Source organism: Pelophylax lessonae (assembly GCF_965119305.1).
Source record: "Pelophylax lessonae genome assembly, chromosome: 3".
In the NCBI taxonomy this organism is placed as follows: Eukaryota; Metazoa; Chordata; class Amphibia; order Anura; family Ranidae; genus Pelophylax; species Pelophylax lessonae.
Genome location: NC_138770.1, coordinates 671,072,175 through 671,090,912, shown reverse-complemented (window position 1 = coordinate 671,090,912; position 18,738 = coordinate 671,072,175). Strand labels below are relative to the sequence as shown.

General features: G+C 47.6%; 1 protein-coding gene across 1 annotated transcript in view; it reads left to right on the top strand.

The window, feature by feature from the left end:
• The window catches only part of TMEM151B (transmembrane protein 151B), a 49,249-nt gene extending 31,803 nt beyond the window's left edge, over nt 1–17,446 (top strand). Inside the window, exon 2 of the mRNA XM_082251651.1 lies at nt 15,008–17,446. Within this exon, the coding sequence (XP_082107777.1) occupies nt 15,008–16,441 (1,434 nt within the window). The 3' untranslated portion in view covers nt 16,442–17,446. The remainder of the gene's footprint in view (nt 1–15,007) is intronic.
• The last annotated feature ends 1,292 nt before the right edge of the window (nt 17,447–18,738 follow it).

The window sequence follows — 18,738 nt, the reverse complement described above, 5'->3', positions numbered from 1 at the left end:
AGGCCAATTTGTTTTCTGCTACATATTTTTGGTAAAAAAAAAAAAATCGCAATAAGTTTTTGTTTTTGCGGGACTGCGACATTGCGGCGGACAGATTGGACCCTTGACTGACATTTTTGACACTTTTGGGGTTACCAGTGACATTACTACAGTAATCAGTGCTATAAATATGCACTGTTACTGTAAAAATGACACTGGCAGGGAAGGGGTTAACTTTATTGGTGATCAGTGGGTTAAATGTATCCCTAGGGGCGTGATTCTAACTGTGGGGGGGCGTGGCTTGTGATGTAACCACAGAGACATACGATCCTACATAGCAGGATCACATAGTCTCTGCCTTTACATCAGGGAGAATGACAGACGGCTGTGTTTACATCAGCCGCCTGCCTTTCTCCCTCTCTTGAGCGGGATTGCGAGTGGCCGGCGGACATCAGAGCCGCCGGTCACTCGCGCGGGGATGCCTGTGAACGTGTGGGGGCGGGAGCGCGCCTCCGGGGGAACGCGCTCGCCCCCTACAGGCTCCTGGGTGAGCGACGTAGTACTACGTCGGTTTGCCCAGGAGCGGCTGACTGCCGCAGTAAATATACTGGCGGCGGTCGGCAAGTGGTTAATGAGCAGGCCATTTTTTTGCGATTTGGCATTTTTTTTTCAAATTTAGCAGGACTGCGACATTGCAGCGGACAGATCGGACCCCTGACTGATATTTTGGACACTTTTTCAGGGACCAGTGACATTACTACAGTAATCAGTGCTAAAAATATGCACTGTTACTGTAATAATGACACTGGCAGGGAAGGGGTTAACCCAGGGGTGATCAAAGGGTTAAATGTGAGCCTAGGGGGGTGTTTTCTAACTGTATGGGGGAGGGGTTTGTGAAATGACCATAGAGACCTGTGTTCCTATATAGAAGGATCACAGGCGCTCTGTGATCATTTCAGAGAGAACGGCCGTCTGTTTTTTACAACAGCCGACCGTCCTCCTCTCTCAGCGGGGATCAATCGCGGCTGCCGGTCCCATAGATCGGCATCCCCGCCACCTAGTGGGGGCGGAAGCCTGCTGCCAGTGGTGCACCCTCGCCCCCCCAGCACCACGTGCGCGACCGACATAGGGCTAGGCCGTTTTGCACAGATGAGCCAGCCTGCCGCAGTAAAACTGCGGCGGGCAGTCGGCAAGTGGTTAACTTTGCCCCCATTGGCACAGAATGAATGTACATGCAGTTTCACAGGACCAATAGCTCTGCCAATATTTTATCAATACACTGTGAAAATCTCTATGATCATTTCACAAGCCCACCCCCCCCTCACAGTTAGAAAGCACTCCCTAGGCTAACACTTAACCCTTTTTGTGTGATCAATTTAATCTTAATTATTTTGATCGGTCTGGAAGGAAAATCTATTCATAGGAAAGTAGATAGATGGATATAATTGTTAGGTGTGTGGCGCACGGAAGGATCTTTTTAATGAATTCTGGATAAATACATTTGTACCCACCATAACCCCCTTGCTGGATCCGTGCCTGGTCCTTTACGACGATACAAATCCTGAGAGGTGGAGGCGGGCTTTTCGATCGTCTGATTGTTGTGATTGATTGTTACAGAAGGCACATGACCAGGAGCTCTATTAGGTACTATGCTGAGAGCGCCCAGTGGACCCATAAGTGCGGCGGCTCAGCGTTAAAGCCCACCTTTGTCCTGGGCAGTTAGGGGTCTATTTAGAAAACATTTTTTGGAAAAATGTCACAAAGCATTCATCCAGGCTGCATGATATTTCCCTGTATCTTCTCTATTACTATGACTTCCTCTGATCCTCAGCTCCATCTAGTGGCCAAAATGCAGTATATTTTTTTCTGAATGACCTCAATCAGAAAATATGCTGCATTTTGGCCACTAGATGGAGCTGACGATCACAGGAAGTCAAAGTATTAGAGACAATAAGGTGAATATTTAGAGCAGCCTGGGCGAATTTTTGTGACATTCGTCCAATGAATGTTTTATAAACATGGATGGATAATACGGAAATATATAACAACGCTCCGCTTTTGGCCAATATTAGCCATTATATGCTCATGTGGCATACTGAGTGCCTATAATTGTAGCAGCCTCCTAGATAGGTGCTAGGTAAATGCCTACTTTTTGGCTCTGCCTGCTCATCAGGAGAGTCTGATTGTTAGTTGTGCCTGTTGCATGTGTCCATGTGTGGTTCACTTGGTCTGAGGGAGTGTCCCCACTGTATCCAATAGGGGAGCTTGTTGGACAGTGGAGGAAACCCAGCCAGTGACACACTCCAGTGGGAGGGCACAACCACAGTGGATCCTGGGATTGTACATAAAAGCCGGGGGCACATGTGACAGGGCGTCTTTGGGCAAGAAGCCAGGTCCCAGGAGGAGGGTGACAGCTGTCTCTCCTCCTGTCAGCAAGGAAAGTGGTCACAGGCGGTCGGCCTGGTGAGCCAGAGTGGGGAGCTGAGCCAGGAGGTCCAGGATACTGACGGTTGAAGTGAAGGCAGAGTACCCGGGAGCTTGCCAGGGGTCTGCCCAGGAAGGGGACCACTCCAGTGGGGGTCAGTGGCACACACAGCAAGGGAGAAAGGGGGTGCCAAGTTAGACCCTGAAGAGTAATCTAATGAATAGTTCACCTTTCAAATCTTCAATTCAGTGGCAAGGTGAAGCAGCGGCCTTGCTGCACTCAACACAGTTCGAAGTCCTCAAGATTTGTGCACAGTTGTCAAGTTGGAGGATCCCACCCATCCTTTCTCCTATCCCAGTTCCAAATAAAATACCAAAAAACCAAATCCCCTCGACTGAGCCAAGTACAAAGTGATAAGATTTTACAAACTGTTGCCATGGGTAACCCAGGGGAATCGGTTCTCAGCAGCTCCCTAGGGGCAGTGCTACATAATACTGTGTGCTGGTATATAAAGTGGTACTCTGAGTTGTCCTATATCAGTAATGGTGAACCTTGGCACCCCAGATATTTTGGAACTACATTTCCCATGATGCTCAACTACACTGCAGAGTGCATGAGCATCATGGGAAATGTAGCTCCAAAACATCTGGGGTGCCAATGTTCTCCATCACTGTCCTATATTAATGGGGCCCTCCAGCCTGGTATGTGATATTATGGGATTCTTCAGTCTATGGCAGACATTGGGATAGGAGGTTGTCTGTTATATCTCAGGCGTTATAAGGGGAAGGTAGGGAAGATCCACACATTCAACCAATCTGGATATAGCTCGGCACCCACCATGGTAAACCCAACATGGCTCTCTTCAGCTGTGACTTGGTGCCCCTTTAATTGGAAAGTGTCCCTGTATGTCCATCCTCACCAGCAGAGACACGGAATAATAGCCAGATGTACGCCCTGTTATACATTATGTATAGAGTTTAATGGGCAGCATTACAATGCAAGAATAGAGGTACGGGTTACTTTAATGCATTTCATAAGTGGGCACGCGGCATGCTGAGTCCTCGGAGAACGCATTTACAGCAGAGCAGATTTCTTGTGGCCCTTTAACGTATTTGAAAAAGTTTGCAGCTGGAATTGGGGCCCAGAGATTCCCCTGGAGTGGGGGTTTGTCTTCTGCTGGCATTGCTATGTAAAAATAGATGTGGCCGTCTCCTCTCTGGTCACCTGCTGCTGTTGCTTTATCCAATCAGATGTGGCTGTCTCCTCTTCAGTCACCTGCTGGCACTGCTGTATCCTATCGGAAGGGGCCTTCTCCTCTCTGGTTTACCTGCTCGCATTGCTATAACCAGGGCTTTTTTTCTCAGAAAATAGGTGCAGGAACTCCCCCTTCTAAGTTATTTTGTGTCTCCGCCCCCTACCTACCTCCGAGCACTAACCCTTGGTTCCACCCCTTCCAACCTCCAAGCACTGACCCTTGGTTCCACCCCTTCCAACCTCCAAGCACTGACCCTTGGTTCCACCCCTTCCAACCTTCGAGCACTGACCCTTAGTTCCACCCCTTCCAACCTCCGAGCACTAACCCTTGGTTCCACCCCTTCCAACCTCCGAGCACCAACCCTTGGTTCCACCCCTTCCAACCTCCGAGCACTGACCCTTGGTTCCACCCCTTCCAACCTCCGAGCACTAACCCTTGGTTCCACCCCTTCCAACCTCCAAGCACTGACCCTTGGTTCCACCCCTTCCAACCTCCAAGCACTGACCCTTGGTTCCACCCCTTCCAACCTCCAAGCACTGACCCTTGGTTCCACCCCTTCCAACCTCCAAGCACTGACCCTTGGTTCCACCCCTTCCAACCTCCGAGCACTAAACCTTGGTTCCACCCCTTCCAACCTCCAAACACTGACCCTTAGTTCCACCCCTTCCAACCTCCGAGCACTGACCCTTGGTTCCACCCCCTACCCAGCTTCCAGTACAGCCCCTTTTAGAGAATATAGAGCCAAGTATAATTTTGTATTGGAATGTATAGAATTAGGTTTTGATAACAAGAAAAGCAATAAAATAGATCCCCCACAGCCAGCAGCAATACCCCCCCCCCCCAGCAGCAGCAAAAGATCTCCCAGCAGCCAGCATCAATACACTCTAGCAGCCAGGAACAGTGGACCCCTCACTAAACAGTAGATCCCTTCTAGCAACAATTAACCCTCAGTATCAAAAGATCCTCCACCAGCAACAATAGATTGCCATGCAAAAATAGATCCCCTCCAGCAATAATAAATCTCCCAGGAGCTAGCATCAGTAGACCCTCCAGCACCCATTGGAGGTGCCGGAACTGCGTTCCACCACGTTCCCGCTGAAAAAAAGCCCTGGCTATAACCAATCAGATGTGGCCATCACCTCTCTGGTCATCTGCTGAGTTGCTATATCCAATCAGATGTGGCAATCTCCTCTCTAGTCACCTGCTGGCGTGGCTATATCCAATCAGATGTGGCAATTTCCTCTCTGGTCACTTGCTGGGGTTGTTATATCCAATTAGATGTGGAACTCTCCTCTCTGGTCACCTGCTGGCATTGCTAAATCCAATCAGATGTGGCAATCTCCTCTTTGGTCACCTGCTGGTGTTGCTATATCCAATCAGATGTGGCAATCTCCTCTCTAGTCACCTGCTGGCGTTGCTATAGCCAATCAGATGTGGCAATCTCCTCTCTGGTCACCTGCTGCCATGGCTATATCCAATCAGATGTGGCAATTTCCTCTCTGGTCACTTGCTGGGGTTTGCTATATCCAATCAGATGTGGCCATCTTCTCTCTAGTCACCTGCTGGCATGGCTATATCCAATCAGATGTGGCAATTTCCTCTCTGGTCACTTGCTGGGGTTGTTATATCCAATTAGGTGTGTCCTTCTCCTCTCTGGTCACCTGCTGCCAGGGCTATATGTAATCAGATGTGGCAATCTCCTCTCTGGCCACCTGCTGGTGTTTCTATATCCAATTAGATGTGGCAATCTCCTCTCTAGTGACCTGCTGGCAGTGTTATATCCAATCAGATGTGATTGTTTCCTCCTGTTGGGCTCATGTACCCTCACATCCTGATGTGTGAGTGAAAGGCATCACATCTGCCTGTTTTACACATCCACTCAATCCGCTCGTTAATCCTAAACCATTTTAATGGATTACAGGCTGGATTACAGGCCGGGACTAAGCAGAGTAATTAAGGAATTTAATGCACAATGATTCTCCCTGCAATCATCATATTTTCACAGTCATATATCATATCAAGGTCCGAGTGACTGTATGTGGAGATGAATCTCTAGTATTATACGGGTAAGGTTTTAGCTCTCCTGTATATTTATCCAGCCTCCGTTGAACCTCTTCATACTGTAACTGACAGATAGGGCTTCCTTCCATCACCCTCCAATAGCAATTGCGGAAGGCAGCCTCCATTATATGAGACTGCATTCCATCACCCTCCAATAGCAATGGCAAAAGGCATCCACCATTAAATAAGGCTGTCTTCAAGCGCCCTCCAATAGCAATAACAGAAGGCATACACCATTAGATAGGGCTGCCTTCCATCCCCCTCCAATAGCAATTGTGGAAGGCAGGCAGCCTCCATTATATGAGAATGCCTTCCATCACCCTCCAACCAATAACTATGGAGGAAGGCAGCCTCCATTAGATAGGGCTTCCTTCCATCACCCTCCTATAGCAATTGCTGAAGCCAGCCCCCATTAAAAAGAGTTGCCTTACATCAACCTCCAATAGCAATGGCAGAAGGCAGCCTCAATTAGATAAGGCTGTCTTCCATCATCCTCTAAAAGCAATGGCGGAGGCCAGCCTCTATTAGATAAGGCTGTCTTCCATCATTCTCCAATAGCAATGGCGGAAGGCAGCCTCCTTTTAGATAGGGCTTCCTTCCATCACCCTCCAATAGAAATGGCGGAGCCAGCCTCTAATAAATATGGCTATCTACCATCACCCTCCAATAGCAATGGCGGATCCAACCTCTATTAGATAAGGCTGTCCACCATCATCCTCCAATAGCAATGGTAGAAGGCAGCCTCCATTCAACAAATCTGCCTTCCATTACCCTCCAACAGCAATGGCGGGCTGATTTTCACTGAATACAACAGACTGGGCCAAGTCTGTTCCAGGGCCGGAATGGCCTACCGGGATACTGGGGTAGGCCGGCAAGTCCGCCTGTCCTGGGGCCGCTTTGAGGGCAGCGGCGCCCGTAAAGAAATGTCTCCTGGCCCGGCTGACACGGCAACTGTGCATGCGCCGTTCCGAAGATTGCCGGGCTCGGGAAACGTAGTGGTGCCGGGTGGTGCCATTTTTTAAAGTATTTTCAGTCCTCTCCGTGATGGTGCGTGCCGGCCGGCCGGCCGGCCGAGCAATAGGACTGTACCCCTCCAGCCTCTGGTCAGTGATCACCTGTACATTCTGTCCTCTACCATCAATTGCACAGCCTCTGACCCCCTGTCATGTTTTTCTCTTCTCTCCCATAAAAATGCACAGCCTCTGACCACTTGTCCTGTGTTGCTCTCCTGTTCCATGCCTGCGCAGCGCCTGACATCTGTACCATGCCCGCACAGCGCCAGACATCTCCTGTACCATGCCCGCACAGCCACTGATGTCGGTACCATGCCCGCACAGCGCCTGACGTCTGTACCATGCCCGCACAGTGCCAGACATCTCCTGTACCATGCCCGCACAGCCCTTGATGTCTGTACCATGTCCGCACATCGGCAGACATCTGTACCATGCCCGCACAGCGCCAGACATCTCCTGTACCATGCCCGCACAGCCACTGATGTCTGTACCATGCCCGCACAGCGCCTGACGTCTGTACCATGCCCGCACAGTGCCAGACATCTCCTGTACCATGTCCGCACAGTGCCAGACATCTCCTGTACCATGTCTGCAGCCACTGCATCTCCTGCACCATGCCCGCAGCCCCTGCATCTCCTGCACCATGCCCGCAGCCCCTGCATCTCCTGCACCATGCCCGCAGCCCCTGCATCTCCTACATCTCCTGCACCATGGCCGCAGCCCCTGCGTCTCCTGTACCATGTCCGCAGCCATCTCCTGTACCATGTCCGCAGCCTCTGCATCTCCTGTACCATGTCCGCAGCCTCTGACATCTCCTATACCATGCCCACACTCTATGACATCTCCTGTACCATGTCCGCACAGTCTGACATCTCCTGTACCATGTCCGCACAGTCTCTGACATCTCCTGTACCATGTCCGCACAGCCTCTGACATCTCCTGTACCCTGTCCCCAGCCTCCGACATCTCCTGTACCATGTCTGCACAGCCTCCGACATCTCCTGTACCATGTCCGCAGCCTCTGACATCTCCTGTACCATGTCCACAGCCTCTGACATCTCCTACATCCCCTGCACCATGCCCGCAGCCCCTGCATCTCCTACATCTCCTGTACCATGGCCACAGCCCCTGCATCTCCTGTGTCTCCTGTACCATGTCCGTAGCCTCTGACAATCTCCTGCACCATGCCCGCAGCCTCTGCATCTCCTGTACCATGTCCTCAGCCTCTGACATCTCCTGTACCATGCCCACACACTCTGACATCTCCTGTACCATGTCCGCACAGTCTGACCTCTCCTGTACCATGTCCGCACAGTCTGACATCTCCTGTACCATGTCTGCACAGCCTCTGACATCTCCTGTACCATGTCCTCAGCCTCTGACATCTCCTGTACCATGTCCGCAGCCTCTGACATCTCCTGTACCATGTCTGCAGCCTCTGACATCTCCTACATCTCCTGCACCATGCCCGCAGCCCCTGCATCTCCTACATCTCCTGTACCATGGCTGCAGCCCCTGCATCTCCTGTACCATGTCAGCAGCCTCTGACATTTCTTTCACCATGCCCGCAGCCTCTGCATCTCCTGTACCATGTCCTCAGCCTCTGACATCTCCTGTACCATGCCCACACTCTCTGACATCTCCTGTACCATGTCCGCACAGTCTGACCTCTCCTGTACCATGTCCGCACAGTCTCTGACATCTCCTGTACCATGTAGAAACTAGATATACAATAGATATTACACAATACAGTATCTCTAAATATATACCAGTAGCGCAAACTTAGCAAAAAGAAAGTGCCATAAATAGTGTACAACTAATAAGACTGCATAAAGTCCAACTGTTCCACAGATATCACACTAGCAGCAGGAAATGATCATGATGACATAAAACTGTCCATGCTCCTTCAATCTATCTCCTGGGATGATCGGATAAACAAGTGTGTTTCTCAAAAGGATCACCACCACCACCGTGCTCCAAGGGGGGGGGGAGGAGAAATGCCCACTCACCAGATGCTGTGGCCCAACCCACTTTCGTGTTTGAGCATTCAAGCTTATAATGTTGGTCACTGGTCCGAGTTATCCACACCGGGAGTCACACCAACACAGCTAATAGAAGCTCGGCAGCATATGGAGAGAAAAGCACAATCCCAATAGCGTGATACCGTTTTAAAAAGCTTTATTCAATAAAAAACATTAGGTAGCACACTCACATTTTCTGCATATCATCAATCGCATATCACAGTCAACATTAGGAGAGGGATGCCCTTCGGGAGATGATGTCCAGGCTCCACGCCGTGGACCTCGCGCCTTCCGGGTATTCCAAACTCCTCTGACGTAAACCTGGTTACACCGCCTGGTCACGCCCCAACGCGTTTCGTGATTTCCACTTCTTCCCCGGGAGATCCCTCTCCTAATGTTGACTGTGATATGCGGTTGATGATATGCAGAAAATGTGAGTGTGCTACCTAATGTTTTTTATTGAATAAAGCTTTTTAAAACGGTATCACGCTATTGGGATTGTGCTTTCCTCCTCATATGCTGCCGAGCTTCTATTAGCTGTGTTGGTGTGATTCCCGGTGTGGATAACTCGGACCAGTGACCAACATTATAAGCTTGAATGCTCAAACACGAAAGTGGGTTGGGCCACAGCATCTGGTGAGTGGGCATTTCTCCTCCCCCCCTTGGAGCACGGTGGTGGTGGTGATCCTTTTGAGAAACACACTTGTTTATCCGATCATCCCAGGAGATAGATTGAAGGAGCATGGACAGTTTTATGTCATCATGATCATTTCCTGCTGCTAGTGTGATATCTGTGGAACAGTTGGACTTTATGCAGTCTTATTAGTTGTACACTATTTATGGCACTTTCTTTTTGCTAAGTTTGCGCTACTGGTATATATTTAGAGATATTGTGTAATATCTATTGTATATCTAGTTTCTACATTTTTGAAGTCAAGTAGCTGCATTGCCATTTCATTTTATTTCTTGGTGAGTGGTCCTCATCTTAGCGCTTGGGTCAGCTTATTTTCAATATTGGTTTTCGGTGGGCATATAAGCTTTCTTTATATATCTCCTGTACCATGTCCGCACAGTCTCTGACATCTCCTGTACCATGTCCGCACAGTCTCTGACATCTCCTGTACCGTGTCCGCACAGCCTCTGACTTCTCCTGTACCATGTCCCCAGCCTCTGACATCTCCTGTACCATGCCCGCAGCCCCCGACATCTCCTTTATCATGTCCGCACTTTTACCACTTTTAACCGGAATTTGCTCATATATATATGAAGCACTACATGCTTTCATATCTTTCTTATCTATATATAATACACTCTTCAAATGTGCTTTAAAATGCATGATTTTCCCTTTTATGAACAAGAAAATAATGGCCGAATGCTGTTGGGTCGGTATAATAATGCTATGAGGCTGGTATGAAATTATTTCCAGGGCTGAATTTTATTCCCAGTTCGGCCCTGGTACTTGTGCCTTCCTGAGTCCTCCATGCCTGGCCTGAATGTACAAAAACACTTGGCATCCATGAATATGTTTGTTGAAGCAAACAATCTGATACGCTAGATGTTCACATTTGCAATGTTTGAAGGTCAAAAGGATTTCTTACCGAGCCTAACATGCATTACACAGGAGAAATACAGGAACTCACAATGAGGAAGGAAGGAAGTTACATCATAAAAAAGGGGAGGGGTAACAAAAAATTACAAGTAGTCAATGCAATGACCAGAAGGTGGCAGCATATCCATAAACAATCAACTAGTGAAAGAGCATAAGCTATAAACATAGATGCAGTTGCATTGCCCATATAACTGCTGGAGGCAGCAAACTCACCTTGGTGTTTATGAAGTACAAAAGCTATAGGAAAGCCAAAAAGAGAATGAACAGGGAGCATGTTACCTGGGCTCCTTTGGGCTAATTTACTTCTACTGCAGTGCATTAGCCCATGGGTGTCAACGTGTCTTATGTTGCACATTAATGTATGTTGGGTTAAAGCAGTCAGTGGGCCGCCAACACATCCTGATATGTCCGAAAAGCATTAATCAATGCGCTATTGTGCTTTGCAGCACGCATGCCACATTACAGGGGTTTTGCTATGGGTCATTCCAAACGAATAGCATCACAACTCATTAGGTATATTACTGAAATTTGGGAGTGTCAATGGGTCCTCAAATACAACTAAAAAAAACTTCCAATTTTCCCTTCTCCATTAAATCCAATGCATTTTGCCAAATTCTTTTACCCAATTCTTGCCAAAATGACAATGAAATTGAGGCTCTCTATTTTGCATTTTGATAATTTTGATAATATTGATGATATTAATAAATAATAATACATTTTATAGCCTATGCCCTTTCACTAGTTGATTGTTTTTGGTTATGCTGCCACCTTGTGGTCATTGAGTACATGTAATGTTCTTTAATTCCTCCCCTTTTGTATGATGTAACTTCCTTCCTTTTTTTCTTCATTGTGAGTTCCTGTATTGTTCCTGTAAAATGCATATTAAGGCTTAGTAAGAAATATTCCTTTTGACCTTTAAACATTGCAAATGCCAACATCTAGCCAACATATAGGACATAAGAGATGATTAATTGGGGCCTGGACATTTCCATAGAGTCAGGGCTCCACTACCCAGTTAGGGTTGGCACCTTAAATTCAAGTCAAACCCGAACACTTTAGCAGGGCACAGCTATTTTTTTTATAGTATAAACCAGCCCTCAAATTTTCCACTTGCCTGCTCGCATTTCAGGAGTGGAAATCGATTGAGGGCGAGTGTGGGGCTGCCTCGGGTGCCGTTCTCCCAGCGATCGCCCAGGGTAAGAGAGAGGATAGGAAGTGGAAAGCCGGTCGGATAATCAAAGAGTGGGGATCGCCCCGCTGTAACAGCTTTTATTTGAATTTTCGGGCGCTGGCCGTCATACACAGCACCGCCTCCTGGCCCGGCTCCTTTGATAGACAGAACACCGGTCCGATGCCGGGACATGTGCCGTTTATCATAGGAGCCAATCCAAGAGGCCGGACTGTGTGTGACGGCGAGCGCCTGGCAATTCATATGAAAGCTGTTACAGCGGGGCGATCCTAGCTCTGTGATTATCCAGCCGGCTTTCCTCTTCCTCTCCTCTCTCCTCCCCTGCACTGGTCAGGCTGCATTGATGGGCACAGGTGAAGCTGCATTGACGGGCACAGGTGAGGCTGCATTGAGGGGCACACCTTAGGCTGCATTAATAGGCACACCTTAGGCTGAATTGTTGGGCACAGGTGAGGTGGCATTGATAGGCACTGGTAAGGCTGCATTGATGGGCACAGGTGAGGTGGCATTGATGGACACCGGTGAGGCTGCATTCATGGGCACTGGAGAGTGGGCATTGATGGACACAGGTGAGGCTTCATTGATGAGCACAGCTGAGGCTGCATTGATGGACACAAATGAGGCTGAATTGATGGGCATTGATGGGCACTGATCAGGCTGCATTGATGGGCACAGGTGAGGTTGCTTTGATAGACACAAGTGAGGCTGTTTAATGAGCACAGGTTGGGCTGCATTGATGGGCACAGGTGAGGCTGCATTGATGGGCAAAGGGGAGGCTGCATTGATGAGCACAGATGAGGCTGCATTGATGGGTATTGATGGGCACTTATCAGACTGCATTGATGGGCACAGGTGAGGTTGCATTGATGGGCACAGGTGAGGTTGCATTGGGCACTGATGAGGCTGCATTCATGAGCACTGGTAAGGGGGCATTGATGGGCACTGATGAGGTTGCATTGATGGGCACAGTTGAGGTTGCATTGATGGGCACAGGTGAGGTTGCATTGATGGGCACTGGTGAGGCTGCATTGAAGGGCACTGGTGAGGCTGTATCCATGGGCACTGATCAGGCTGCACTAATGGGCACTGGAGAGGCTGCACTGATGGGCACTGATGAGTTTTCATTGATGGGCACCGAGGAGCACTGATAAGCTTCACTGATGATGCTGCACTGATGGACACTTATAGGCTGCACTGATGGGCACTGATAAAGTTGTTATTATTATTTATTTCTGTAACTTCTGCATTCACGCAAAAACATTTAATTGTAATTTTATGGGATAATTTATGAGGGCGTGTTTAGGGGCGGGGCAGGGTAGGGGTTGGGTGGGGCAGCTGGTGGCAAGTAACGCTTAAGGACTGGCTAGTAGCTCAGGATTTGACATTTTGAGCCCTGGTTTAAACTATACATATATTTTGCTATTAAATAACATTTCTAATCATATCATGTTAATCACAAGAGTCCCCCTTTACATCAGAGTCCACAGAGTTCCCCTTTTACATCTGAACTCGCAGAGTTTCCTTACAATGTAAGGGGGTAATCTGCAGACTCTGATGTAAGGGATGCTCTGGCAACCCTGATTTAAGGGGAAACACTAAGAACTCTGATGTATGGAGATGACTCTGATGTAAGGGGGAACACTGTGGCCTCTGGTGTAAAGGAGAACTCTCATGTAAGGGGTGCTCTGGGAACCCTGATTTATTTTAGTGTACTCATTTAGAGGAGGGGGGGAGGCTTCAGTTGCAGACTGGGATGGATAGTGAGCTCACTCACCCCATGGCAATCAGTACCTCTCATCCTGATATATCTGAGACTGCTGGGCGTCAAACTTCCGGACTCCACTTTCCTTTTCTGAAGCACAGTGCCGGGGATTGGAGTGTGGGCGGACACAGAGGGGTACGGGCGGGAGGAAGAGGAGCATATTGACTCCACTCCTCCTCCTATCTGTGTGTTTGTGTGGAGGGGGAGGGGGCAGTTAGTGCTGGCTTTGGGCAGTGTGAAAGAGAGTGTAAAAGACACTCACAGCTTAGACAACTACAGCCAGCAACCCGGCTGGGAAGCCATAGTCCATTCTGAATAATGTGTCCGGGATTCAGGGAGTCTGAAACCCGGATGCATGATTCCAAACCTGAACTGTCCGGGTGAATCCCGGACAGGTGGCAACCCTACACCCAGTAGAGATGGTCAGAAACTGAACTGCCCATGTGTATGGGGCAGAGATGTATAAGTAGAACTACTTCACTACTGTACTTAAGTACGGAAAGGCGGTATCTGTACTTTCCTAGAGTAGAATTATTTTCTCCTACTTCCACTTTTACTTCACTACATTTTTTCGATGCTTTCAATACTTCTACTCCGATATTTTTTTTTTTGTGCTTCATAGTTACTCGTTACAATTATAAAAATTACCACTGCCAGAACAGTAGATGGCAGGTTTCATGAAGCTCAAAAAAATGTGTATAATGTCATGTGTAAATCAGCGCATACGAAAATAAATGCTACTGTATGTATAAATAAAATGGTCTACATATCTGCTGTTAAGGGGAAAGAGAACCTCCCCCAACCAAGGAGAGTCACAAGCGTACATAGACCTTTTTCTGGTAAGAGGCTGATTTTGCTTTTTTCACTGGAAGTTGAGAGCACAGGTTTTGCAGTTTTGTTTCACTGGAAGAGACTATTTGGATATTATTTTGCACTTACCTTCATCCGCCGGGTAAGGGGGAAATCCACAAGGTGGTGGGAGGAGTCTGCATCTATTATTTGGAATAGCACCTGTTTGATTCCGGCACCTTTGAAAATATATTCATCTTGTTTTGTCACATATATATGGTATTATGGTATTATATATATGGAGTTTTTATTGACTTTGATTTCACACACTCCTCCTTTATTTCATTATTGGAATATCTATTGTTGTATATCACATTGGTTTATATATGATTTTGCGCACCAATAAGCTGTGGAGAAAAAAAAACATGCAGAGAAGAGAAGGAGGGATGCTTTAAAAGGGAAAGGGAGGTACATACTTTATCTTTTTTTGTTTACAAAAAGTTACAGCCAAAGGAATTGTGATTGTCCTTTTAGGTTAATCATTTGAAATATTAAAAAACAATATGATGTTCAAACTTTTGACTTCTTTCTTTAATAACTACATAACACAGTACTTGTACTTTTACTTTCAGTACTTGAGTAGCAATTTTTTTTAAAAAACTACTTGCAATACTTAAGTACAAAAAATGTTGAATACTTTAGTACTTCTACTCAAGTCACTTTTTGATCGAGCACTTCCACTGCTACTCAAGTATGGGTTTCGAGTACTTTATACAAGTGTGGTAAAGACTGATTTTACAGATACTGCTGAGAAAAACACATACATAAGATTTATAGTATTTGCAAAGTGATAATTCTAAATGATCAGATTTTTAAAGTCTTCTCTTGTTTCTTATCTCCACAGCAAAGGCCGGTGAAGCAGTCATTCAGCAAGTCGCTGTGTCGGGAATCCCACTGGAAATGCCTACTTCTGTCGCTTCTCATCTACAGCTGCATGGGTGCCATGACCTGGTGTCACGTTACCAAAGTCACCCGCTTGACCTTCGACAGCGCCTACAAAGGCAACTCCATGATGTATCATGACAGTCCCTGCTCCAATGGCTATGTCTACATCCCCCTGGCCTTCCTGGTCATGCTGTATGTCGTCTACCTGGTGGAATGTTGGCACTGCTACACGCGAAATGAGATGCAGTATAAGGTAGACCTGGAGAGCGTGCAGGAGCGTGTGCAGAGGATGCAGCAAGCCACACCGTGTATTTGGTGGAAGGCCATCAGCTACCACTACGTACGTCGGACTCGGCAGGTGACCCGCTACAGAAATGGAGATGCCTACACCACTACCCAGGTCTACCATGAGCGGGTTAACACCCACGTGGCAGAATCAGAATTTGACTACAACAATTGCGGAGTAAAGGATGTCTCCAAAGAGCTGTCAGAACTCGATAGCTACCCAGTCACACGGCTGCGTTTTACAAAGTGCTTTAGCTTTGCAAATGTGGAGTCTGAGAACTCTTATCTGACCCAGAGGGCAAGATTCTTTACAGAGAATGAGGGCCTGGATGATTACATGGAAGCTCGGGAGGGAATGCACTTAAAAAACGTGGACTTCAAGGAATATATGGTTGCATTTTCTGACCCTGACAACCTTCCGTGGTACGTTTCACACTATGTATTTTGGGTGGCGGCTCTTCTAACGCTCTCCTGGCCACTAAGAGTCTTAAACGAGTACAGAACATCGTGTGTCCATTATCACGTGGAGAAGCTGTTTGGCTTTGACTTTACACCGGTCACGCCTGCCGATGACCGGACCTTGTGCCGGAGAATGCCCCGGGTCAACACCATCGATAGCACTGAGCTGGAGTGGCACATTCGGTCCAACCAGCAGCTGGTGCCCAGCTACTCCGAAGCGGTTCTCATGGATCTGGCGGGCATGTCTTCTAACTACTCTGCCTGCCGATATACCCAGGGCTTTCGCCAGAACTGTGATAGGTGCCACCGTACAATCAGCAGCTCCTCCATTTTCTCTCGTAGTGCTCTCAGCATATGTAACGGCAGCCCTAGGATTCCGTTCAGCAGCAGCCGCTTCTCCCTGGGGCGCCTGTACGGATCCCGCCGCAGCTGCCTGTGGCAGAGCCGCAGTGAAAGCCTCAACGAGCAAAGCGCTCCTACCGAGCAGACCAGGCTGTCCAGCCAGGTAACAGTGGAAGAGGAGGAACCACCTCCATACCAGGATGCCCTCTATTTCCCCATCCTCATTGTCCACCGCAATGAAGGCTGCACAAATCACGACCACCGACGCCTCCACCGCAACGGTTCTTGTGTAGAAACCTCACTGTGATAGAGTTAAAAATAAAAAAATCTGAAAATTTTAATTTTGTGTTTTCATCACAAAACACAGAGGAGATGACTTCATTGTTACGGTCATGAGGAGCCCAGTAACATGCAAAAATACCAATGGCACACGGCAAATGCCAACAAATCATGGCATCAATGAAGTACAGGTGCTAAAAGCAAAGAGATCTTGAGGAAGCTGCCAAACTGGCAGCTAAGGGCGGAATGTGGATGAGACACATGAGGACAATTATACACTAAGACTTTGATGGATTGAGCCATAACGGTCCTGTACAATGTCCACAGTGATGTACAATGCCAAGTACCAAATCATGGACCATTTGGAGGACAAAGGTGACCAAGGAAAGATCTTCCACTGGCTCTTGTCTACTATACTATGGCACGAGGGTTGAATGTGGCACCAGGTGGACATTACAGGACTGGATATTTGATATTCAGTAGCAGAAAATTAGGCAATAGTTCATCCATTAGTTATTCCTGTCCATCCATGGATCATCTTCCAAGGTGTTTAGTCATGTTCTCGGGACGGGTCTGCCCTCGATGGTCAACCAGTGAGCTACACATGGGATAGCGCAGGGAATTGTGGGCCAGGAACTGGATTCCGAGAAGAGGAGACACTAAACTCAGCATTTCTCACTGACGAATGTGCAATATCTCCATTACACAATGGTTAATGGAGGCGTCACTGGCCACTGGGGGCCAATAAGTGGGATGAAAGTTGGTGGGATTAATAGATCACTGCGGACCTCTCTCTCTTCTTCTTTTCACATGTAGTAATTACTTCCTCATCCACTCACAGTATATTCAGCATGAGAATGTTCAGGTTGTATATACACAGATTACGAAGAATTATCTCACCTCTTACAACATTATTAACGAGCTTCTTATTGCATGTCACCCATTTCCCCCCTTAGTTATGTAACATGAAACGCCGGCACTCCTCTGCTTGGGTGTCATGTGTTTCCCGCCCCTCCCCGGGCTGCAGTGTGTGGAATTAAGCCTCGTACACACGCACCGATTGTTGGCCGACTGATCGGCCGTCTTTTGTCCAGTGTTGTTGTGTTGGTTGAAATGTGCTCTAGACCAGTGTTTTTCAACCTTTTTTCAACCAAGGCACCCTTTACAATCTGGCAGAATCTCGAGGCACACCAACCATAAATGTCGAAAAAATTGAATTGTTACTTACATTAATGGGATGCTTGAGCCTGGAACGATCCACACAACGACTCTATTAAATGCAAACGGCACTTCTTTTTTATGTTGTATTCCGCTTGCACATCTGCTGCAGTTTGGCCGCAGTGCATGTGTAGCGCAGGATACCCCCAGTTTTCATGTGCGCTTCCTGTGGTTTCCTATAGACTTCTATTATGTTCCTCATTTTTGGTGTGCTTTCAGAAAATGCACCAAAATTGGGGTCATTTTACCATGGCACACCTGGGGACTCATCGCGGCACACCAGTGTGCCGCGGCACACTGGTTGAGAAACCCTGCTCTAGACTGCACACGAATTTTCTCGGCCAACAAAAACCAACTTCAGAAGTGATGTCATGTGCTGGTTTACTTTCCATGTGTTTTTTCTTCTCTGAGCATGCCCAGTCTTGCTCATCTGATTTTTGTCTGCCGAAATCTGTACTGACTGACTTCGGTTGACGGGCAGCAAAAATTTTATAGCATGCACACCAGATTTTGTTCGGCCGAAAAGTCGGAGTCGGTTGTCGAAAGCATCATACTAACAAGCCGAAAATCGGCCGATCGGATGTTGGCCGAAAATTCCCAGGCCAACAATCGTTGCGTGTGTACGAGGCTTTACCATCACTATAAAATGTCTCTCTGCTGCCTTAACCCTTTCACTCTCCAAAGGGGCTGCAACAAAATGCAGAGTCACCATACACTGCAGGACGCGGGAGTCAGCAAAATGGAGGCGTGCATTTGTGTGGTTAGCGTTCCATCACAGGTATGGCTGTCAATACCGGATTTCTGTATATAGGGAGATCAATGATGGATAAACAGGGATAGATTTCCATTGAATGCTTTACGGCGGCTTATGAACTACACGTCCCAGTATGCCTTACCATTGGCAATTTAAAGGGAAACTATAATGTATTTCAGTGAGTCACATTCTGAGTTATCACTGTAAGGTTTGATGTGACTTTCACTTTTTTTTTTTTGCTGTTTCATATTTGAATTGTTGTATTTCATATCCAGGTGTGTAAATGCTCCCTTTTAGATGGGGCATTTTGGATATCAGGGAATGTGATTGGCTGTCTCGGTTAAAAGGAATCT